Raw genomic sequence first — 26,240 nt, 5'->3', positions numbered from 1 at the left:
TTACAACAGCTGGCCGCCACAGCGGGCTGTGCAGCGTGAGATCCGAGCCCTAATGTACCGCCAGCATGTAAGCTCAACAGGAGGGGAGATTGGTGGAGTGAGAGTGATGGATGTTGCTCCATTGACTGTGCCCCCTAGGAGTGAGATGATGATCTGGTGTAGGGCAGCAGTAGGGCCTCAGGGGCGTGATTACCCTGCGATGATGGAGCCCATGCCTTCCAAGCACTGGCCCACTGTAATGGCCGCCCGAGGGGTGGTGGATGTGAAGAAAGGGAGAGTGCCTGTGAGAGTGCTGAACTGTGGGGAGGAAGAAGTCAGGCTTCCCCGGTATGCCACCATTGCCAAGCTGCTCACCCTGGACCCTCACACTATCCATGAAGCCAGTCCATCCACACTCCCACCTACCACCAGCACTTCCCCACCCCAGGGGGAGACAAAGGAGTGGCATCAACAGCTACATGTAGGCACTGATGATACCCCTACACATCACAGAGCAGGGGTATACAGGGTGGTGCAGGAGTACGGACAGGTTTTCAGTAAGCACCCCCTAGACTTTGGGCAGATCAAGGGGGTCCAACACCACATCCCCACCGGTGAACATCCCCCTATCAAAGAGAGGTATAGACCTATTCCCCCTGCACATTACCAGTGTGCCAAAGATATGTTGAGGAATATGAAGGGGCCATTGGTTATTCGGGACAGCTGTAGTCCCTGGGCCGCTCCGTTGGTACTGGTCAAGAAGAAGGATGGTACCATGCGGATGTGTGTGGACTACCGGAAGATCAACCAGATAACCCATAAAGATGCCTATCCATTACCTCGTATTGAAGAGTCTTTGGCTGCGCTGAGAACTGCAAACTACTTCTCGACCCTTGACCTTACCAGCGGATACTGGCAAGTGGCCGTGGCCCCAGAGGACCGGGAGAAGACCGCCTTCACCACCCCGATGGGGCTCTGCGAATTCAATAGCATGCCGTTTGGGCTGTGCAATGCCCCCGGAACCTTCCAACGGCTGATGGAGTGCTGTCTGGGACATTTAAACTTCGAGACCGTCCTGTTGTACTTGGATGATGTGATTGTTTATTCCCAGACGTATGAGGCCCATCTGGAGCACCTGGCCGAGGTGTTCGCGTCCCTTGCCAGGTACGGGATGAAATTGAAGCCCTCTAAATGCCACCTGCTGAAACCCAGGGTGCAGTATCTAGGGCATGTGGTGAGTGCGGATGGTGTCGCCCCCGACCCTGAGAAGATTACTGCCATCCAGAGCTGGCCGAGACCAACTACAGTGAGGGAAGTAAGGCAGTTTCTGGGTCTGGTGGGGTACTATCGGCGCTTTATAAAGGGGTACACGAAGATGGCTGCCCCCATGCAAGACCTCCTCGTGGGACAGACCAAAGGTGGTAGACCCATTGAAGCCCCACTGTCGTGGGAGGACAAGCATGAAGAGTCCTTTTGCCAGTTGAAGGCGGCCTTGACCGGAGAAGAGGTCCTGGCGTACCCTGATTATGGACGCCCGTTCATCCTCCACACGGACGACAGTAACGTGGAGCTAGGAGCGGTCCTATCCCAGGTCCAGGATGGAAGGGAGAAGGTGATTGCCTATGCTAGCCGAAAACTCCGGCCGACCGAAAGGAACCCTGAGAACTACAGCTCTTTCAAGCTCGAGCTATTGGCGTTGGTGTGGGCTATCACGGAGCGGTTCCGCCACTACTTGGCGGCAGCAACGTTCACCGCGTTTACGGACAACAATCCGCTGACTCACCTGAACACGGCCAAGTTGGGCGCGCTGGAGCAGCGGTGGGTAGCCCGGCTAGCCAACTATGATTTCACCATAAAGTACCGAGCCGGTCGCGTCAACATAAATGCTGATGCACTCTCCCGAATGCCCCATTTGTCAGAAGAGGGGTGCGAGGATGACGACCTCGAGGAGATCGAGTTGCCTGCGTTTCACCAGCCGCCTACCGAGAGGGTACAAGTACATCACCAACGAGTGGATCTGGACCCACGGCCCAGTCAAGAGTGGCAGGAAGCTCAGGACCAAGCGCCGGCTGTTCGCCTTGTCAAGACTCTGGTGGAACAAGGTGCTACGGGAATAGACCCTGCCGCTCCAGCCGAAGCCCAACGCTTGTGGAAAGAACGGAAACGGCTTTACCTACACCAAGGGAGGCTGTACCGTGAGCTGATCAACCCGAAGACCCATGAGAAAATCTGCCAGTTGGTCATTCCTCAAGCTGACGTCGCTACTGTCCTGCGGGCATACCATGATGGTGCTGGCCACTTCGGGTGGAAGAAGCTGGAGATGCTGTTGAGGGAGCGGTTCTATTGGAGTGGGATGCGTGAATCGGTGGAAGCCTGGTGCCGAGAGTGCGGTCCTTGTACGCTGAGGAGAAAGGACGAGACTAGCCAGAGGGCACCCTTACATCCAATAGTCACCCATCAGCCGCTGGAGTTGGTCGCCCTAGACCATGTCAAGCTAACCCCTAGCCGAAGTGGGTACACCTACGCATTGACCATTGTAGACCACTGTTCAAGATTTATGGTGGTAGTCCCCGTAAGGACCTGACTGGTCGAACTGCTGCTCGAGTGTTCCAGGCTTATTTTTGCCGACCCCATGGGTACCCCGAAAAGGTGCTGACTGACCAAGGCCCGGCCTTTGAAGCAGAGGTGTTCCACGAATTCTGCCAGTTGTACGGCTGCAAGAAAATCCGGACCACTCCGTACCACGCCCAAACCAACGGCATGTGCGAGAAAATGAATCACTTGGTCCTGGGGCTTCTCAAGACGCTACCGCTGGAAGAACGGAACCTGTGGCCGGAAAAGTTACCCGACTTGGTCGACATGTACAATAATATCCCCTCTAGCTCGACGAAGTGCACCCCAGCGTATCTGATGAGGGCTCGGCCTGGCCGCCTGCCGGTGGATCAGGAGATGGGGTTGGAGGCCCCAGAAGCACTCCCTTTGACGGCGGAGTGGGAAATTCGGAGGAGAGCACAATACCGGCAAATCCAGGAGTATGTGGAGAAAAACCTCAGTCGAAGTCGAGAACAGCAGGAGCACCGGTTCAATCAGAAGGCGTCCGCGGGTCCTTTCCAGCCAGGAGATGTAGTGCTGAAACGGAAGAGGAAGGCCCACAAGCTGGATGATCAGTGGGAGCAAGTCCCTTACGTCATACAACCCACAGAATGGGGAGATGGGAAGGCCTACCAGATCAGTCGTGACCAAGGGGGCACCCTGGCCACAGTTTCCCGGGACCATCTAAAAAGGTGCCCCCCAGCATTGGAGGCAGAGGCTGAAGTACCGGTTCCTCCACCAGCAGAGAAAGCAGCAGAGGTAATCCACACTGTAATGGGTGACTTCCCAGCAAACTGGGCTACACAGAACGGCGCGGTGATTCTTCCAGTGATACTGTTCCCACAACCCGTGGATGAAGAAGTAGTGGAAGCGGTTAACCGTGAGCCAGAACCAGTGCCAGTGCCCAGGGATGAACCTGTACTCAGCTCCCCTACACCTCCGCCTGCTCCACACTATAGCAGGGAGGAGGAACCGATTGTTTCCTCTACTCCACTGTCTAGCACCACTGACACCGGTCCCCGAAGGTCCACCCGTTCCAACCTAGGTAGACCTCCACTTAGGTACAGGGAGACCGTTCTATGAGTAAAAGGGGTCAGGGAATGTAAAGAGTGGTTGTTTGTTTGTTTAAAAGTTTGAAAAGTTTGAAAGAATGATGAAAATGATACCGAGTACATTACCTGATTTGGTTTGTGATTTGCAACCGGCTGGAGCCGGCACCGTTGTCGCCGTGGGGACCGTTAAAAGTTCTGCATGGGAACTATCCATGGACAAGCCCGTGAACTTGCAGGGCACCCACAAACGTTAAGTGGCTTGTAAATATGTTGTTTGCCGTTACCGTTTTCCGCAATGCCGCCTCCGGAGAGGCAGGTTGGAGGGAGGGCCCTCAGCAGAGCAGGCTGGGGCCCAGCTACCAAAGGAACCGGTGGCTACCCTCTGGAGGGAAGGACAAATCCCGCTCGGGTACCGTGTGCTGGACTGTGGGTCAAGGGGTGCTGCCTGGGTTTTAGGGGCAGCATCAGGGCCAGGTTGCTTGGGTGGGAGAGAGCGGAAACCGTAACCGTAAACCGTTATGCAACGTTAAAGTAAAAGTGCCTCCCGTTAAGGGAAGAGTTATTAAAAATGTACATATGTTATTATTTTACCATGTTATCTTTTACAGAAAAATAAAACCGGTGTTGGACGGCAGCCCGCGGACGGTCTGCATTTTGCTAAGGGGGAATGTGTCGCCCTGGGCAACCCAGGGGACACAGGTCACACACCACCACACCCTACATCCCAGTTAGGAACACCAAAGCTAACCAAAAATCCTTGTTGCCTTCCTCCAGAGGCTGATGATTCACACCAGGGGGTGGGCCAGGCGGTTGGCTCCGCCCACCGAGGAGAACACAGCTCTGGAGGCGGGAAGACCAGGCAGTCTAGCTAGGGGAGTGAAGGAGTAAACAGCTAAGATGAGTTAAGGAAGTGAAAGTAGAAGGAAGTAAAGTGGTAAAGGAGGAAAGCAAGAGTGGTGACAGAGAGAAAGCCTGAAGTAGTCCAGCTGTGTGCAGGACAGGTCAGCAAGGTCAGCAACGGCGGTGACTGTCTGGAGGGGGACCGTTTGGAAGTTCCTGGAAGGACCGCGGACGGGTAGTGGCCCGGCGGTCTGGAGCAGTGTTCCGAAGGACAGTCAGCACCAGGGCAGGGGCCTCTCGGACCCCGGCAAGGCTAGGAGTCGCCAGAATTTGCCAAATCCGTCAGTGAAGGGGACGTAGATCCCCCAACAACCAAGTCCCGATTGAAGGCAACAGCCCAACCAGAGTAGGAGAGACACCGCCACCGCCAAGGCACCAGTTTCTCAGGGCCAGCGCCTGCGGGCAAAGAGTAGAGCTTCCCCGGTCCAGCTTGAAGCCGGGGAGCGGGTTACCGGTGGGGACCCATCGCAACCAACAAGTAAACAAAGGTGCAAGGAAGAGGGACATCACCGTCACCTACTGGGAGAGCAAGTGCAGCCGTCCGTGGGACCGTCTTATCAGCCGTTTGGTTTACCGTAAAAACTGTGTCAACGTCTCAGGCTGAGTGAGTACCACAGTGCCGCAAGGCATAGCGCTGCCCCCGCGTCCCTGCGCCCACCAGGCCCTGCACCTCCCAAACCATCACCGGGCCCCGGGATCACCAACCCCTACCCACGGAGGGGCAACACAACACCTGGCTGCTCCGCATCACCATCCCCGGGATCCCCATATTGAGCAGCGGTGGTGAAATCACCACAACCGTGGGTGGCGTCACGGACAATAAACTATCCCCACACCCAACAAACCCCCTTTCACTCACGGGCGAGGAGTGCCGCTCGAGAAACCCCCGGGATCCGGCCCACTGCTCGAGCCACCACTGAGCAGCAGCAGCCGGACCCGAGCAGTAGGGGGTGAGCGTAGTGTGCTGACACCCTCCTCCCCGCCCGCGACAACTTGGCGTCACGAACAGGATCTTACCGCTCTGCCGTCTGGTAGAGGTGCGCCTTGTTACCGCCGGAGGTATCTGGCAGGAAAATTTCAGAAGCCGCCATCTTTGGCGCGAAAAGTTCCCGCTCGAGCGTCTTCTCGAGTAGTAGAGGCGCGAAGGCCAAAACCCCGCCCCGAGAAAGGAGGAGCGGTGGTCGCAGCCGCAGCGGCACCCGCGGATGGGAATGGACCTGCCCAGGTCCCGGCCGTACCGGCGGGAGGTGCCGCGGCCCCCGCGCTCGCTCAGGTCATGCCGTTCTCCTTGCCCTATGCGCCCGGAGCTGCCTGGCTACCGCAGTATGACGGGAAACCGGATGCCCTACAGGCCTTCCGGAAAAAGCTTAACCCGTTGCTAGAGCTGTACCCCCTGACTGATAAGCAACGTGCAGCGATAGTGCTAGGCCAGTTAACCGGTGCGGCGGAGCAGGAAGCGGAGACCTGGGCCGAGGGGGACCGGCTCTCTGTAGCCACCATCTTTGAGAAGCTACAGACTGCCTTCGAGACCCGGACTGAAGCTGAGCTGAGGATGCAGTTTTACCAGTGCCGGCAACGAGCTGGGGATAGCATTCGGGACTATGCTCTACGTCTGCAGACCGCCCTCCGCACGCTGAAGCGGGCGAACCCTATTAATGAGGCGGATAGCAACAAGATGTTAGTGGAGCAATTTGCGCAGGGGATGAGGTCCCCTGAGGATCGTAAACAACTCCGGCTGTGGGCCCTGGAACACCCTGATGTGGACTTTGCTGTGTTAAAGGAGCGGGCCATCAAAGCACTACAGCCCCCAGCTGCCGAAGTTCTGGAACCCGCCCCGTGGCCCGTCGAGACGGCTCCCGTTGTGGCGGCCTCAGCCAAACCAACCTCTCCAACACCTGCAGCCCCGAGCAGCACAGTGGAAGAACTGGCAGCCCAGGTCCGTCGCATGGACGGAGACCTTGCCAAAATCCTTGCTGCACTACAACCTCTGACCAGATCTCAGCCTCCAGCACAGATACAGCTTGCTGACAGTCCCGAGGATGTTCCCTGGATGCAGCGGAAAAGTGCTAACCACCCGCGGAGCAGACCCCCAATCTGCTACAAGTGCCGTAAGCCGGGTCATTACTTCCGACAGTGCCCGTTAAACGAGCAACCCCTGGGGCCCCGGGCCAATCCCCAGGAGTAGAACATCGTGGCCCCCCGGACTGGCGGGACCGATATATCGGGGCCCGCCCCATCATCCCCGTGGCCGTGGACGGCATACCAGTGATGGCTCTCTTGGACACTGGATCACAGGTAACTACCATACCGTACACGTTGTACCAGCGGTATTGGGCCATAGACGAGCTGGCGCCCCCAGACAATAGTATAACGTTGATTGCCGCTAATGGACTTCCATTGACCCAGGTGGGGTATAAACAAGTGGCTATGACAGTGGGGCAAGCTGAACTGCAACACCAGGGTATGATTGTGATCATGAATGAACCCAGTGATCATAACCCGAAAATAGTGCTGGGAACCAATGTGATGGAGCACTGCATGGCTGATGTGTTAACCCTATTACAACAGCTGGCCGCCACAGCGGGCTGTGCAGCGTGAGATCCGAGCCCTAATGTACCGCCAGCATGTAAGCTCAACAGGAGGGGAGATTGGTGGAGTGAGAGTGATGGATGTTGCTCCATTGACTGTGCCCCCTAGGAGTGAGATGATGATCTGGTGTAGGGCAGCAGTAGGGCCTCAGGGGCATGATTACCCTGCGATGATGGAGCCCATGCCTTCCGAGCACTGGCCCACTGTAATGGCCGCCCGAGGGGTGGTGGATGTGAAGAAAGGGAGAGTGCCTGTGAGAGTGCTGAACTGTGGGGAGGAAGAAGTCAGGCTTCCCCGGTATGCCACCATTGCCAAGCTGCTCACCCTGGACCCTCACACTATCCATGAAGCCAGTCCATCCACACTCCCACCTACCACCAGCACTTCCCCACCCCAGGGGGAGACAAAGGAGTGGCATCAACAGCTACATGTAGGCACTGATGATACCCCTACACATCACAGGGCAGGGGTATACAGGGTGGTGCAGGAGTACGAACAGGTTTTCAGTAAGCACCCCCTAGACTTTGGGCAGATCAAGGGGGTCCAACACCACATCCCCACCGGTGAACATCCCCCTATCAAAGAGAGGTATAGACCTATTCCCCCTGCACATTACCAGTGTGCCAAAGATATGTTGAGGAATATGAAGGAGGCAGGGGTTATTCGGGACAGCTGTAGTCCCTGGGCCGCTCCGTTGGTACTGGTCAAGAAGAAGGATGGTACCATGCGGATGTGTGTGGACTACCGGAAGATCAACCAGATAACCCATAAAGATGCCTATCCATTACCTCGTATTGAAGAGTCTTTGGCTGCACTGAGAACTGCAAACTACTTCTCGACCCTTGACCTTACCAGCGGATACTGGCAAGTGGCCGTGGCCCCAGAGGACCGGGAGAAGACCGCCTTCACCACCCCGATGGGGCTCTGCGAATTCAATAGCATGCCGTTTGGGCTGTGCAATGCCCCCGGAACCTTCCAACGGCTGATGGAGTGCTGTCTGGGACATTTAAACTTCGAGACCGTCCTGTTGTACTTGGATGATGTGATTGTTTATTCCCAGACGTATGAGGCCCATCTGGAGCACCTGGCCGAGGTGTTCGCGTCCCTTGCCAGGTACGGGATGAAATTGAAGCCCGCTAAATGCCACCTGCTGAAACCCAGGGTGCAGTATCTAGGGCATGTGGTGAGTGCGGATGGTGTCGCCCCCGACCCTGAGAAGATTACTGCCATCCAGAGCTGGCCGAGACCAACTACAGTGAGGGAAGTAAGGCAGTTTCTGGGTCTGGTGGGGTACTATCGGCGCTTTATAAAGGGGTACACGAAGATGGCTGCCCCCATGCAAGACCTCCTCGTGGGACAGACCAAAGGTGGTAGACCCATTGAAGCCCCACTGTCGTGGGAGGACAAGCATGAAGAGTCCTTTTGCCAGTTGAAGGCGGCCTTGACCGGAGAAGAGGTCCTGGCGTACCCTGATTATGGACGCCCGTTCATCCTCCACACGGACGACAGTAACGTGGAGCTAGGAGCGGTCCTATCCCAGGTCCAGGATGGAAGGGAGAAGGTGATTGCCTATGCTAGCCGAAAACTCCGGCCGACCGAAAGGAACCCTGAGAACTACAGCTCTTTCAAGCTCGAGCTATTGGCGTTGGTGTGGACTATCACGGAGCGGTTCCGCCACTACTTGGCGGCAGCAACGTTCACCGCGTTTACGGACAACAATCCGCTGACTCACCTGAACACGGCCAAGTTGGGCGCGCTGGAGCAGCGGTGGGTAGCCCGGCTAGCCAACTATGATTTCACCATAAAGTACCGAGCCGGTCGCGTCAACATAAATGCTGATGCACTCTCCCGAATGCCCCATTTGTCAGAAGAGGGGTGCGAGGATGACGACCTCGAGGAGATCGAGTTGCCTGCGTTTCACCAGCCGCCTACCGAGAGGGTACAAGTACATCACCAACGAGTGGATCTGGACCCACGGCCCAGTCAAGAGTGGCAGGAAGCTCAGGACCAAGCGCCGGCTGTTCGCCTTGTCAAGACTCTGGTGGAACAAGGTGCTACGGGAATAGACCCTGCCGCTCCAGCCGAAGCCCAACGCTTGTGGAAAGAACGGAAACGGCTTTACCTACACCAAGGGAGGCTGTACCGTGAGCTGATCAACCCGAAGACCCATGAGAAAATCTGCCAGTTGGTCATTCCTCAAGCTGACGTCGCTACTGTCCTGCGGGCATACCATGATGGTGCTGGCCACTTCGGGTGGAAGAAGCTGGAGATGCTGTTGAGGGAGCGGTTCTATTGGAGTGGGATGCGTGAATCGGTGGAAGCCTGGTGCCGAGAGTGCGGTCCTTGTACGCTGAGGAGAAAGGACGAGACTAGCCAGAGGGCACCCTTACATCCAATAGTCACCCATCAGCCGCTGGAGTTGGTCGCCCTAGACCATGTCAAGCTCACCCCTAGCCGAAGTGGGTACACCTACGCATTGACCATTGTAGACCACTGTTCAAGATTTATGGTGGTAGTCCCCGTAAGGACCTGACTGGTCGAACTGCTGCTCGAGCGTTCCAGGCTTATTTTTGCCGACCCCATGGGTACCCCAAAAAGGTGCTGACTGACCAAGGCCCGGCCTTTGAAGCAGAGGTGTTCCACGAATTCTGCCAGTTGTACGGCTGCAAGAAAATCCGGACCACTCCGTACCACGCCCAAACCAACGGCATGTGCGAGAAAATGAATCACTTGGTCCTGGGGCTTCTCAAGACGCTACCGCTGGAAGAACGGAACCTGTGGCCGGAAAAGTTACCCGACTTGGTCGACATGTACAATAATATCCCCTCTAGCTCGACGAAGTGCACCCCAGCGTATCTGATGAGGGCTCGGCCTGGCCGCCTGCCGGTGGATCAGGAGATGGGGTTGGAGGCCCCAGAAGCACTCCCTTTGACGGCGGAGTGGGAAATTCGGAGGAGAGCACAATACCGGCAAATCCAGGAGTATGTGGAGAAAAAACTCAGTCGAAGTCGAGAACAGCAGGAGCACCGGTTCAATCAGAAGGCGTCCGCGGGTCCTTTCCAGCCAGGAGATGTAGTGCTGAAACGGAAGAGGAAGGCCCACAAGCTGGATGATCAGTGGGAGCAAGTCCCTTACGTCATACAACCCACAGAATGGGGAGATGGGAAGGCCTACCAGATCAGTCGTGACCAAGGGGGCACCCTGGCCACAGTTTCCCGGGACCATCTAAAAAGGTGCCCCCCAGCGTTGGAGGCAGAGGCTGAAGTACCGGTTCCTCCACCAGCAGAGAAAGCAGCAGAGGTAATCCACACTGTAATGGGTGACTTCCCAGCAAACTGGGCTACACAGAACGGCGCGGTGATTCTTCCAGTGATACTGTTCCCACAACCCGTGGATGAAGAAGTAGTGGAAGCGGTTAACCGTGAGCCAGAACCAGTGCCAGTGCCCAGGGATGAACCTGTACTCAGCTCCCCTACACCTCCGCCTGCTCCACACTATAGCAGGGAGGAGGAACCGATTGTTTCCTCTACCCCACTGTCTAGCACCACTGACACCGGTCCCCGAAGGTCCACCCGTTCCAACCTAGGTAGACCTCCACTTAGGTACAGGGAGACCGTTCTATGAGTAAAAGGGGTCAGGGAATGTAAAGAGTGGTTGTTTGTTTGTTTAAAAGTTTGAAAAGTTTGAAAGAATGATGAAAATGATACCGAGTACATTACCTGATTTGCTTTGTGATTTGCAACCGGCTGGAGCCGGCACCGTTGTCACCGTGGGGACCGTTAAAAGTTTTGCATGGGAACTATCCATGGACAAGCCCGTGAACTTGCAGGGCACCCACAAACGTTAAGTGGCTTGTAAATATGTTGTTTGCCGTTACCGTTTTCCGCAATGCCGCCTCCGGAGAGGCAGGTTGGAGGGAGGGCCCTCAGCAGAGCAGGCTGGGGCCCAGCTACCAAAGGAACCGGTGGCTACCCTCTGGAGGGAAGGACAAATCCCGCTCGGGTACCGTGTGCTGGACTGTGGGTCAAGGGGTGCTGCCTGGGTTTTAGGGGCAGCATCAGGGCCAGGTTGCTTGGGTGGGAGAGAGCGTAACCGCGTAAACCGTTATGCAACGTTAAAGTAAAAGTGCCTCCCGTTAAGGGAAGAGTTATTAAAAATGTACATATGTTATTATTTTACCATGTTATCTTTTACAGAAAAATAAAACCGGTGTTGGACGGCAGCCCGCGGACGGTCTGCATTTTGCTAAGGGGGAATGTGTCGCCCTGGGCAAGCCAGGGGACACAGGTCACACACCACCACACCCTACATCCCAGTTAGGAACACCAAAGCTAACCAAAAATCCTTGTTGCCTTCCTCCAGAGGCTGATGATTCACACCAGGGGGTGGGCCAGGTGGTTGGCTCCGCCCACCGAGGAGAACACAGCTCTGGAGGCGGGAAGACCAGGCAGTCTAGCTAGGGGAGTGAAGGAGTAAACAGCTAAGATGAGTTAAGGAAGTGAAAGTAGAAGGAAGTAAAGTGGTAAAGGAGGAAAGCAAGAGTGGTGACAGAGAGAAAGCCTGAAGTAGTCCAGCTGTGTGCAGGACAGGTCAGCAAGGTCAGCAACGGCGGTGACTGTCTGGAGGGGGACCGTTTGGAAGTTCCTGGAAGGACCGCGGACGGGTAGTGGCCCGGCGGTCTGGAGCAGTGTTCCGAAGGACAGTCAGCACCAGGGCAGGGGCCTCTCGGACCCCGGCAAGGCTAGGAGTCGCCAGAATTTGCCAAATCCGTCAGTGAAGGGGACGTAGATCCCCCAACAACCAAGTCCCGATTGAAGGCAACAGCCCAACCAGAGTAGGAGAGACACCGCCACCGCCAAGGCACCAGTTTCTCAAGGCCAGCGCCTGCGGGCAAAGAGTAGAGCTTCCCCGGTCCAGCTTGAAGCCGGGGAGCGGGTTACCGGTGGGAACCCATCGCAACCAACAAGTAAACAAAGGTGCAAGGAAGAGGGACATCACCGTCACCTACTGGGAGAGCAAGTGCAGCTGTCCGTGGGACCGTCTTATCAGCCGTTTGGTTTACCGTAAAAACTGTGTCAACGTCTCAGGCTGAGTGAGTACCACAGTGCCGCAAGGCACAGCGCTGCCCCCGCGTCCCTGCGCCCACCAGGCCCTGCACCTCCCAAACCATCACCGGGCCCCGGGATCACCAACCCCTACCCACGGAGGGGCAACACAACACCTGGCTGCTCCGCATCACCATCCCCGGGATCCCCATATTGAGCAGCGGTGGTGAAATCACCACAACCGTGGGTGGCGTCACGGACAATAAACTATCCCCACACCCAACAAACCCCCTTTCACTCACGGGCGAGGAGTGCCGCTCGAGAAACCCCCGGGATCCGGCCCACCGCTCGAGCCACCACTGAGCAGCAGCAGCCGGACCCGAGCAGTAGGGGGTGAGCGTAGTGTGCTGACACCCTCCTCCCCGCCCGCGACATATCTATCTATCCATGTATGCATCTATCTATTCATGTATCCATCTATCCATGTATCTATCTATCTATCTATCCATCTATCTATATCTATCCATGTATATATCATCCATGTATCTATCTATCTATCTATCTATTTATCTATCTATTTATCTATATCTATCCATGTATCCATGTATATATCATCCATGTATCTATCTATCTATCTATCTATCTATCTATCTATCTATCCATGTATCCATGTATCCATCCATCCATGTATCTATCTATCTATCTATTTATCGATCTATCCATGTATCTATCCATCCATGTATCTATCTATCCATCCATGTATCTATCCATCCATCCATGTATGTATCCATCCATCCATCCATCCATCCATCCATGTCTCCATCCGTCCATCTTTGGAGCTGAATAATCTGCTTCTGGTTTCTCTACTGCAATACAGAGGTCAAGATTACCAAAACTTTCCATGTTTTTCAATAGAGGCAGTAGCTCACTGGTAGAGCTGCTGCCTATGGACAATGAGTTCACGAGTTTGAGTCCCAGAAAACCAGAGCAGATAAAAATTTAATTTAATTTATTCCCTGCACTGAGAGGAAGAGCCAGGACAGACATGAGCTGTGGGACTGCGGGAGAGAGCCCTTAAATCGGGACTCCCGCAGAATCCAGGACGGTTGGGAGTTATGCCTTTATATATGTATAATTCTAATCAAAATGATTCAACCCAAAGTGTGACTTAGGGGCACTTTGCACACTATGACATCGCAGGTGCGATGTCGGTGGGGTCAAATTGAAAGTGACGCACATCCGGCGTTGCAGGCGATATCGTAGTGTGTAAAGCCTTTATGAAACGATTAACGAGCGCAAAATCGTCGTAATCGTATCATCGGTGTAGCATCGGTCATTTCCATAATTTGGAAATGACCGATGTTACGATGTTGTTCCTCGTTCCTGCGGCAGCACACATCGCTATGTGTGAAGCCGCAGGAGCGAGCAACATCTCCTACTTGCGTCCTGCGGCAAATGCCAGCTATGTGGAAGGAAGGAGGTGGGCGGGATGTTTACGTCCCGCTCATCTCCGCCCCTTCGCTTCTATTGGCCGCCTGCCGTGTGACGTCGCTATGACGCCGCACGACCCGCCCCCTTAATAAGGAGGCGGGTCGCCGGCCAGAGCGATGTTGCAGGGCAGGTGAGTGCATGTGAAGCTGGCATAGCTATAATGTTCGCTACGCCAGCTATCACCATGATATCGCAGCTGCGACGAGGGCGGGGACTATCACGCTCGGCATCGCAAGCATCGGCTTGCGATGTCGTAGTGTGCAAAGTGCCCCTTAGGTTTCATAGGAAAATTTACAAATTTCTGATTTTAATAAACACAAGGATAATTTATATAATTCAACACAACTATTGGGGTCTCCAAAGTCAGAACAAAATGTCACTTTTATTGACAACTGCAGTCTCAGAATTTTTCAATCCATTAAAGGGGTTGTCTAGTTTGAATCCTTACAAGTATGCCCTCTAGACTTGGATTCTGCCAGGGAGTCTGCATAGCGCAAAGTCACTGCCACGTGACCGCCATTCCCGACTCTGACAGTGGAAAACCCTCACAGCGTGTCACCACACGGCAATTAATAAATATATGAACCTCACTATTGGTGCAACTGTTAGAAACATAATCTACTTAGCTAACATTTATCAAAAAGTGCAAAAGTCACCCAACAATGATATGGTGTGCCCAGGGGTGGATTAAGAGTATCCAGGGCCGCGGGCAGTTTAGAAGGCGAGGGCCCCCACACAGCCCAATGTATCATGTGACACGAACTCCTAAATAGATCATGTGATAGGTCACGTGATTAACACACAGGTGCATTTCTGCAGACATAAAATAAGAAAGACACAATGTTTTTCCCGTTATACACAGCGCTTTACATATCATAGCACTATACATAATAGAGCAGGAGTAGGTGATTAATTTTCCTGAGGGACCACATGTGACCATGACTGATGTGGGGGGCTGAACCAAAGGCTAAAACTAAATTGACTTAATATTAACATATTAATTATTATTTTATATTAATATTAATTGTATTCCTTAATATTCAGCAGAATTAAGTATGCTGACACCTGATATATACTGTATGAGCCCAAATACAGCATCTCCTATACACAGTATGAGCCTCCACACAGACCCGACTATGTACAGTATAAGTCCACACACATCATCCTATATTCAGCATGAGCCCCTATATAGCCCCCTATATACAGTTTGAGCCCCCATGTAGCCTCCAAAATACTGTATGAACCCCCCCACATAGCCTCCTATATACTATACTGTATGGTCCCCCATATAGCCTCCTATAAACAGCATGAGCCCCCACATAGCCCTCTATATATAGCATGAGGTTCCAGACATCCTCCTATATACATTATAAGCCCCACACATCCTCCCATATACAGTATGAGCCCTAAATAGCCTCTTATATACAGTATGAGCCCCACATAGCGTCCTATACACTTTATGAGCCCAACATAGTCTCCTGAACACATGATGAGCTGCACAAAGCCTCCTATATAAATTATGAACCCCACAATGCCTCCTATATACAGTATGAACCCTAACATAGCCTCCTAAATACATTATGAGCCTCTATATAGCCTCCTATATACTTTGAGCCCCCGCATAGCCTCCTATATACCTTATGAGAGGAACATAGCCTCCTATATACTACATAGCCTCCTATATACAGTACAAACCAGCACATAGCCTCCTCTATACTTTGAACCCCTCACACCCTCCTATATACATTATGAACCCCCCTCACAGCTTCCTATATACAGGATAAGACCCCCACATAGTTTCCTATATACATTATGAGCCACATATACCCTCCTATATACATTATGAGTGCCACATAGCCTCCTATATACAGTGTGATCCCCCAAATAGCCTCTTACATACTTTGAGCCCCCACCTAGCCCTATATATACACACAGTAGGAGCTCCCAAATAGCCTCTTACATACTTTATGAGCCCCCACATAGCCCTATATATACACAGTAGGAGCCCTCAAGTAGTCTCTTACATACTTTATGACCCCCCAAAGCTTTTTATATACTTTATGAGCCCCCACATAGCTCCTATATACTCTATGAGCCCCACATAGCCTCTTAAATACTTTATTAGCACCACATAGCCTCCTATATATATATATTTGAACCCCCACATTGCCATATATATAGTATGACCCCCACATAGTTGCATATATATATATATATATATATATATATTTATATGTATATTTATTAGTCCTCGCACAGCCTGATGCAAACATCCCGTAAACATTAAAAAAAAAACCACATACTACCCTCGCTCCTGTTCCCTTGCAACTCTGCTCAGGTATCCAGTGCACTGGCGCTATGCATAGCACACACGATGATGTGACGGTATCGCATCTACTGTGCCTCCACCAATGTGTTCACCGAAGGCTGCACCCTATGGATGTAGATGGCGGGGACACCAGAAAGCGAGTGGCGGCGGTGGAAGGCACAGTGCAGCCCATGGTTGATTGTTTTCAGTACTTCAGCTGTCTATGAGCTGGACTGGAACAGCCACAGGCCGCATTTGCTCAATCCTGGTCTAATCTAGTGAAAGGGACACAAAAAATGATACCTAGCTTTATAAATCCTGATAAGCTCTCCAACTGTTGGAGAACTGCAACTCCCAGCAAAAAATATATGTAAATGCTGGGAGTTGTATTTTTGATACAGCTGAGAATCATGAGATGCATAAAGAATGGTTCAGAATGATTTCCAAGAATTTCTAGCATCACAAGTGATTAAATAAAAGATCACAAAACTTACCATTATCTTCTATTGAGAAACGAAACATGTCACTTGTAGCATTCTCACCATCCTTCAAGACATAGCAGACTTTTATATCATCAATGTCGGCTAATAAAATTAGAAAGGGAAGAATAAATGAAAAATGCAAAAAAAAAACCATGGCAGTATTTAAATTACATTGCTGTAAATTATTTTAACTAATGCGTCTTCTTTCTTTCCATATTCTAAACGTAGTTGTCTATGTAGATTGAGAGAACACAATGGCCCCGATCCATCAGTTCATTCCAGAATACTGGTGTAAAACTGTGAAATTTTATTAACTTCTGGAATTTTTAAACAATTTTGACTAGTTCTGCTCACAGTAGAAGGAGTGTCCAAGCACAGATGACAAACTCCTAGTAACGTATGTTAGAAAAGTGGAATGAATTACAACAGAAATGTATTTCAGGTCTTGGCTTAAAGGGGTTGTAGACTACTCAAACAACCCCTTCTCAATCACCATGTTTGCCCCCATTTAAATAACAAAGGTTATAATCACATCTGGTGCCAACGCTGTTCCAGCAGTGTGGGCACTCACTCTCCCAGGGCTCACGTGACATTGTCACTCGAGCCCTGCTCCTAATCAGCATTAGCTTCCCAATCTTCACTTTTGGACTAATTGACCCTCAAGAGAAAGTCAGAGCTGTATCTGGCCGCTCACTTTTTCCTGATGTTTGATACATCCAAAGTTGAAGAGAGGGAAGCCAATGCTGATTGGTTTCAGGGTTCGTATGACATAACGTCATGTGAACCCTGGGAGAATGAGTGACAACACCACAGGATCAGCGCAGGCACTAGATGTGAGTATAACTTTTGTTATTTTCCTGGGGGCAGTTATGGTGATTGAGGAGGGGTTGTCCGAGTAGTGGACAACCCTTTTAATGAATTTAGCACATCTTACTCCAGCACATTGCTCATTGCAAAACATCAGTCTTGATGAATCAGACCCAGTGTACACAGAAATGCTGTGCACCAATAATTTTGCTATTTTTATAATTCCTTTAGAACAATTAATTGAAAAAAATTGAAAATACTTAGTTTTGCTTGTAACAATAATTTCTCAAACTCACCCTGGGTAAATGTTCTTGCTGTACTGTTGCCATGCGCCATGTTGATAATAACTCCATGCTTTGGACCATCTGTAATTCTGTATTTGAGCATCTTATTAGGACTGTCTCGGTCTTCTGCTCTCAGTGATTTACTAGTGATAAGAAATCCAAGGTGTCCAGAAGGAAGGATCTTTAACGTTGCAGCTCCTTTATTGACGATAATTTGAGGTATCCCATTATCCAGTGAATTTATTCTAATTTTCAACATTTGAGATTTTCGTGTCTCAAAAGTAGAATCAGGGAAAATATAAAATTCAGTATGTGTCCCATCAGATACAGTGAAAGAGAAGCTGTCATCAATAGATTCACTGCCATCATGCCTATAGCTAATCAGATTTTCATTCAGATCTTGCTTGGTGAAGGAAGTGACTGGACGGCTGTTGTTAAACAGGATGCTGCCATGCACTGGTACTTGAGTAATTGAAAATCGTAACAAGTGGTCAGGAGTGTCCATGTCATCTGCAGTCAGTTCAAAGGGAGTAATCAGTTTGTTTTCTCCTTCATTTGCCACCAGGTCATGGATTGTAAGAACCGGTTTCTTATTGTCCACGTCAGTTATGGAAATCCTGAATGTTCGAAACACAGGATTGTAGCCATCTGTAACTTCAAACTCAAAACTGTCCATCTTCATCTCATCTTCAGAGGTATGAATGTAATAGACTTTATTTCCAGCCAGTTGGAGTTGAGTGAAGGTTGTAATAGGAATCCCAGGCTGGTCTGTACTTTCTAAATGTCCACGACTTGGGGCTCTAGTGATGCTAAACTTTAATTTCTCATCTGGACTGTTGATGTCACTTGTGCTTAGAAGGTCTGTAGTGAGTGTGACTTTTCCTCCCTCTTTTAGTGTGACTCCTTTGTTAATTACATCTGGGAAAGCAATATCAATGCTACCAATGCTAATGTAAAAGTACCTGTCAATGAATGGATTAATTCCATCAGTGATATCAAATTTTACAAGGTCACGTATACCTTCTTGGCCTATGTGAGTATATTGAATAAGTTGTTTGTCAATTTCATCTTGTGTAAAATTCATTCCCACCGTGATGTTCCCCAGGAGTGTTCCATCAAGATCTAGGCGTTGGAGCAGCCCTTGGTTTGGGCCAAACTGAACTACATACATTAGAGACTTATCATCCGAATCTAGATCTGTGGCTTTGAGCTCTTTGTTTGTAATGAGTTTTGTTTCTCCTATTTCGATTTCTAGTCCATCATTAATTGTCATTCTTGGAGTCTCATCATCTACTGGAATAACCATCACAAGAATTTTTTTTTCTACACTATGTTCTCCATCAGTTAGAATAATAGAAAAGCTGTCCTCCTTTGTTTCTGAGTCATCATGCTCATATACAATGCTAGAGCTCTCTTTTATGTCTTCCAAGGTAAAGTTAGAGACTATAGAGGTGCTTTGCTGTAAAACTACTTGGCCATGTTGTGGAGGCTTGGTGATAATGAAGAGCAGCTCATTTGCAGGTTGATCTGCATCTGCAGCATTGAGGATTGGAGTGTCAATCACAAGACTCATTCCCTCCATAACAACGAACTCACGTGTGAAAATTTCTGGTTTCTCATCGTTGGTTGGGATTATGACAATAGGAAAAAAGAGGGGCTGAGAAGAACTGATACCATCTGAGCAACGGAAAGTGAATCTATCTTCTATAGGCTCTACTGCCTGGTGAATACTCTGAACATAATATATATGACCTAAACGAATATCTCTTGTAGTGAATGCACTAATGGGAATCCCAGATCTGGACCGTTCAGAGCCTGGGGCAGGGGAAATATTTTCAAGGTATCCAGATTTAGGCTGGACAATAATTGTGCATAGTATTTCATCTTTTGGTGTATCGACATCGTCTGTGTCAAGATTTTCTGACATTACAACATTTTTACCACCTTCCAATACAGAGAATTGATCTCCCAGTTTTACTATAGGGGTCTCACTGTCCACAGGCAAAATGGTGACATGTACTTTCACACCCTGTACTATGTTTCCACCTATCACCCATTCATCAGAAAGATCTGATATTGTTAAGTTAAAGAAATCCTGCTGCTTTTGAAGCCCTATCTCTTCAGAAGTATGTGCATACATGACGTCTCCATTAAGAAGATCTTGCTGAGTGAATCTTTCAGCAGGGACACCATTTACCAAGATCTCCCCTCTACTAGGAGGGTCCTCCACAATAAAAGTAAGCATTAGGTCATCAGTGTCAGGATCAGTTCCTTGGATAACATTCGTAGTAATTTCAGTTTCCCCCCTTTCCAGAACTTCTAAGGAAGATCCTAAAAGTCCACCAGGAAGCATTAAAGTTGGGGCCTCATCATCGACTGGCTTAACAAGTACCCTTACTGTTACAGGGACTTCATGAATACCATCACTAACTACCAAGGAAACAGAATCGCTGTTAGATTCATCTCCATTATGGATGTAAGACAGATGACCTAGTTCTATGTTTAGTAGTCCGAATGAATCTCCCAATGACATTAGCTCACCTTGATATTGCAACTGACCATGTATGGGAGCTTGAGAAAGGCTGAATTTTATGTTCTTTATGTCAGTGTCCTGATCTGTTGCATCAAGTTCAGTTTTTGTAAACTTGAAAGTACCCCTCTCTTGGACAGAAAAGCCTGTATTGATAATTTCAGGAGGTTTGTTGTCCACAGGTTGCAAAAATATAGTAAATGTGCCTGGTATAGAATTACCTGAAGCATCTTCTACAGTGAAGTTAAACTGCAATACTTTTGCAACAATGCCCAGTTCTTTCTCCGGAGGCCTATAGGAAATCTTGTGATGGTTAATTTGGGCTTGGGTAAAAGAAGTCACCTCAACATCTGGTAGGTCTGTAAATACTATATGCCCAGTCAGAATAGGGTGGTTGGGGTCAGTGTCTCTTGGATGGCTATGTATGGTGTACTTAAGGTTTCTGTCATCTGTGTCCATATCTGTATAACGAAGGTGCTTTCTTTTGAAAGCAGTTACCTCATATTCTTTAACAGTCATATCTAAAGTTGTCCCTTGAAATAATTCAGGAGGAATGTCATCCACAGGTTCAATTCGCACGCTGAAAACCTGAAGTCCAGACTGATTAGGTGGATCATTATCATCCAGCACCATGAACAGCACCCGGTCTAACACCGTTTCAGCATTATGTAGCCCTACATGTCTATAGTACAGTTTTCCATCTACAATGTCTCTTTGGTACCACTCACTTACCACCTTTTCGTAAAGCTCTTCCTCAACAAGGTGTTTCCATTCTTCATCTTCAACAGGTGGTTCACTTTGTCTGAGCACTAATTCCCCCAGAAGACTAAAGGGTTCTTGCAATACAAAGAGAATGGTGGAATCTTCTGAATCAATATCGGTAGCACTGAGCATAAAAGGTGAGATAAGAGCCAGATGTCTCTCTGCCAGGCTAAGTCCAGTGTTGGCATTGAGAACTGGGGGTTCATCATCAGTAGGAGACACTGTGATGGGGTAAAGTAGCTCCACGTGGTGTTTACCATCATCTAACCGAAGAATTAGATTATCACTGTACGTATCACTACCATCATGCTGGTAAATGACAAGTCCAGAATGCAACTCTTTTGGTGAAAAGTTGAATCCATTCCCACCACTATTAGCTGAAGAGGTCCCATGTGCCAAGACTAGATGTCCATGTTTGAGTCCACCTATAACACTCACTTTCACTTCCTCTAGATTATCCTCATCACTGAGCACCAGATTGTTCATTCCAGACCCTGGACCAGATAGAGGTCTTGACTGTCCCTCTAGAAGCCACAGTCCTGCATTTCGAGTAGCAAGGGGTGCTATTGTGTTCATAGGCTTTACCACAATCATGAAGGCAAATGTTTCAGAGGAGGCTCCCTCTGTGTCTATCACCTGCATCTCCAGCTGCAGAATCCTTTCCAACCAGGACTCACTGGATGGGGGCTGGTAAGCAATCCTAAATTCAGTTAAGTCTCTTTGATAAAAGGAAGTTATGGGTAAGTTCTGGTCATCTGTGCTTATCAGGTAGCCAGACATTTCTGCATCTAGGTTGCTTGTCAAGTTAAAGATGAGATCCCCAGGATCAGACTCTAAATCCTCCGCTGCCAGCATCTCTGGAGTTAGGGCAGTCAACACAAACTGGCTGACTTCCATCATGAGCATGGATACAAAGCTGGGACGAGGAGGTGTGTTCTCAGCTCCTTCCTTAATTCTGACAGTCAGATGGAAGTGTTCTTGCCTTGTTGCCCCATTTGCACTGGTCAGATCCACTCGCATAGGCAAATAGTCTCTGTTTGGGGAATTATGAGGGGCTGTGTGCAAGTAATGGTACCCAGAACTAGTAAAAGTATGACAGTCAATGCCCTCCTGGTGGCGGCTGGAGCTTATATCGACTAAGTGACCATACCTTGGTAGCCCACCTGTGCCAAGAAGTGGGATAATTCTGCAGGAATCCTTAGCAGAATCATAGGTGAAAGCCAAAACTTTCTTATCTATGGGGACACTGAGACCATGTATCTTCTCCACCACCAAAGGTAAATTGCGGGTAACAATTTGAAGTTGCTGGAATATCACCTCCACCTCCAGGACAAATGGCACAATCAGAGTCTCTGTAGGAGAATCGTATCTAAGCTGCAGCCTTACCCTGTCCTGCTGCGGGCTGCGAGCGCCCAGGTGAGTGTATCGCACTTCTCCTTGTCCAAAGTCACAAGGAAACTTCTTAGGGGTCAGGGATCCAGGGGTCTGAGACTGGGGGTCATTGTCCAGCACGTTCACCACACACTTGTCTCCAGGCTGCACTTCTAGGACCAGGTCTTCTACCGGATCCACAAATGCTGATCTGCCAAACGGGACCCGGACTCCTCGGTTGGTTACAACAATGTGCTCTGCATGCAATGATCGGGAATCAGGCTGAGAGCGTCCACAGGAGAGGAAGGTCACCATGAAGAAGTAGATGAGATGTAAGGGTCTTCTCTGAGGGTTATGGTTGTGCAGCCAGCAAGCCATGGTTCTGCCCTGTGCTTAAGATCCCTCTGTGAAGAACACGATATTCCAGGGCAGGAGTACAGAGGTGTGGAGGGAGCTGCAGGTGGGGTCAGCACTGCTCTGCTGGGAGATGGCAAGAAGTGTGAGGTGGGACACTGATGTGCAGGTAGTGTTCAGCTGGGAGGGGCTGGCTGCCATGCACATGGATCCCCTCTGCCCCCTCCTTAGTTCTCGCCCACAGACAATGTGCATAGTGCAGCCCTCTCTGTGACCTTCTCCTCTGGTTCAGGCTAAGTAACGCTGCTCCCTGGACTGCTGTAATGTGAGAGCAATAGCCCTGTGTCTATATACAGCTGTATATGGTGTCTGTATACAGCTGGCCACAGTGACATCAGCAGTACCTCTAAAACAATGTCCTACAACTGTTCAACAAAGAGATACCTGCTAAAATATCCTTAATATCAGTGTCATATCTACCATGTCTAACATCAGTGTCACATATGGAAGAAGCAAATATCTGTATCTATATTCAATATGCTGACATGAAAAAAAACCCTTTTAAACCTAAATAGTTTATTAGATATACTTTAAAACAATTGCCCCACACAAATAAACATAAATGATAATGCCAAGTGCACAGGTAACAGGAAGGAGGGGATGAACCCCATATATATTTATATATATATATATATATATATATATATATATATATATATATATATATATATATATATATATATATATAATATTATATATATATAATATTATATATATATATATATACACACACACACACACACACACACGCACACATATATATATATATATATTATATATATATAGATAAAAAAATATATGTACTGTGTATATATATATATACATATATATATATAGGTATATATATATATATACATACATATATATATATAGTATTGTTGCAAATTAATAGATTAAAAAATTATATATATATATATACATATATACATATATATATATATATATATATATATATAAGCACACACACACAGTATATATGTATTATATATATATATATATATATATATATATATATATATATATGGTAAGAGCAACAAAGCAGCACCAGGATCTTATGCAGCAGGTGCAATGTTTTTTGGACAGGTCCAGTTAGATATAATGAGAAACATAAGCAGCAGTCCAGTTGAATTTGAAAAGGAGGACCCGTTATTAGTCCGTGTTGCATTGATATACATATATATGTATACATAGCTCCCCAGTCTAACTAATAGCAGTATCAGACAAATCTATTACATGTATGCATCCCACAGGTATATGATGTTGTCATACATAAGTGTTTGAAATATCTATGTGACAAATGAATAGAACTAATATCTGCGACCTATGAATATATCCAATATATGCATCACAAATAAATGTCTCTCTATAGACATAATTGCATATTATACAGATATCACATATGCTCTAATTGTGTGCAAGACAATAGCTTTCGATAGATACATATTTTAGATCTATGTGTTTATAATTTAGGCAGTGTTCCCGTCTGTTCAGACATTCTGATTGTCTTTTCTATTTTAGGAATAAAGAAACTGAATACGTTCTCTGTTGAATTAGTTGTGTAGATGGACACAGCAGGGCTGCGTTAATTTCTATAGGGTTCGTTTAGGTTCTGTTATTTGCAACGGAAGAAAAAGTTCTGCATGTAGTATTTTCTTTCTGCTCTAAAAAATGGATACCAAACATACCTCATAATAATCAATAATCTGCCACTTTTGTATAACTAATGCAACAGATCTCTTTCTGTTTAGCGGGCTTTACACGCTACGAGATCGCTACAGCGATCTCATTGGGGTCACGTATTTTGTGATGCACATCCTGCCGCTGTAGCGATCTCGTTGTGTGTGTCTCCTAGGAGCAATTTTGGATTGTTGCAAAAACGTCCAAAATCGCTCCTCGTTGACATGGGGGTCCTCTCCCAATTATAGCTGCTGTCGCTTGGGCGAAGTTGATCCTCGTCCCTGCGGCAGCACACATCGCTACGTGTGACACCGCAGGAACGAGGAACCTCTCCTTACCTGCCACACGCCAGCAAGGAGGAAGGAAGAAGGTGGGCGGGATGTTCGTCCTGCTCATCTCCGCCCCTCCGCTTTGATTGGGTGGCCGCTTAGTGATGTCGCTGTGACGCCGAGCGAACCGCCCCCTTAGAAAGGAGGCGGTTCGCCGGTCACAGTGTCGCGGGCGGAGGAGGGGACGCTGCGCTCACCCACTGCTCAGGTCCGGCTGCTGCTGCTGTTGCTCGGTGGTGGCTCGAGCGGTGGGCCGAATCCCGGGGACTCGAGCGGCGTTCCTCGCCCGTGAGTGAAAAGGGGATCGGTTTTGGGGATTGATTGTCCGTGACGCCACCCACGGTTGTGGTGATATTGGTGACACCACCGCTGCTCTGGACGGGGATCCCGGGAGCGATGACAGGGAGCAGCTTGGATGTCCAGTCTCCGGTAAAACAAACAGCTGGATGGACGGGTCCCACAGACAGCTGCGGTGTTTCTCCTCCCGGCAGGTTGATGGTGACTGCCTTTCCCTGCACCTGTGTAGTGTGTACGGTTCCAATGGGTTCCCACCGGTAACCCGCTCCCCAGCTTGAATGGGTGCTGAAGGAGCCCCTTTTTGCCCGCAGGCTCTGGCCCTGGGAACTGTAGCCTTGGCGATGGCTGTGTTTCCCTTTCACGGTTTGAGCTGTCGCCTTCAATCGGGTCTTGGCTGCTGGGAAACCCCGGAGGTTCCCTTCGCTAACGGATTTGACAAATTCAACGGCGACTCCTAGCCTTGTCGGGGTCCGTAAGCCCTGCCGGATGGTGCTGGCTTCTCTTTGTTCACCGGTCCGGTACCGCCAGGCCACCGCCCGTCCACGGTCCTTACGGCTCACTCTAATCGGCCTCTCCTGCAGACGGTCACCACCGTCTGCCAACCTTGCTGTACTGTCCGGGCCACACACCCGGACTCCTTTCTGTCTGCTCCTCTACCACTTCACTTCCTTTCACTTCAAACTCTCCACAACTAACTGCACTGCTTTTCCCGCCTCCAGGACTATGAACTCCTCGGTGGGCGGGACCAACCGCCTGGCCCACCCCCTGGTGTGGACATCAGCCCCTGGAGGAAGGCAACAAGGATTTTATGTTTGACCTAGATGTGCCTAACCAGGGTGTGGGGTGTGTTGGTGTAGTACCTGTGACGACCTGGCTTGTCCAGGGCGCCACAACAGCGACGTCGCCGAGCAGGGAAGTTCGTGTGATGCTGCCATAGCGATAATGTTCGCTACGGCAGCGATCTTCACATATCGGCATAACGATAGGGGCGGATGCTATCACGCTCGCCATCGCTAGCATCGGCTAGCGATGTCGCAGCGTGTAAAGCCACCCTTTGTCTGTTCAATGGACATATACACTAGAGATCAAAAATAGTGAACAATGTATGATCACTTGTTTTTTTCAGAAATAATATAATTTATATTTATCAACATTTGAAGGTTTTTAGTAAGGGGTACAGTATGCCACTAGAAGAATGTTTTACAAAAGATCCAAAATTTATCAACGTAAAACCCTTATTTTGCCCAAGACGTGATGATCATAGTTAGAGAACAACAATGACTGAAGCACAGAGAAAAATTATAAGTAAATTTTCTGAAGGTAACAACAGT

General features: G+C 49.4%; 1 protein-coding gene across 1 annotated transcript in view; it reads right to left on the bottom strand.

Annotated features, from left to right (window-relative positions):
* FREM3 (FRAS1 related extracellular matrix 3) overlaps positions 1-22,570 on the bottom strand; it is a 146,600-nt gene extending 124,030 nt beyond the window's left edge. Inside the window, exons 1-2 of the mRNA XM_075335800.1 lie at positions 17,542-22,570; positions 16,451-16,540 (exon numbers count right to left, since the gene is read on the bottom strand). Of these exons, the coding sequence (XP_075191915.1) occupies positions 16,451-16,540; positions 17,542-22,570 (5,119 nt within the window). The remainder of the gene's footprint in view (positions 1-16,450; positions 16,541-17,541) is intronic.
* Positions 22,571-26,240: the final 3,670 nt, after the last annotated feature.

The sequence above is a fragment of the Anomaloglossus baeobatrachus genome, chromosome 1, assembly GCF_048569485.1.
Source record: "Anomaloglossus baeobatrachus isolate aAnoBae1 chromosome 1, aAnoBae1.hap1, whole genome shotgun sequence".
NCBI classification, from domain to species: Eukaryota; Metazoa; Chordata; class Amphibia; order Anura; family Aromobatidae; genus Anomaloglossus; species Anomaloglossus baeobatrachus.
The sequence above is the reverse complement of the archived record's forward strand: the minus strand, read 5'-3'. Positions and strand labels throughout refer to the sequence as shown.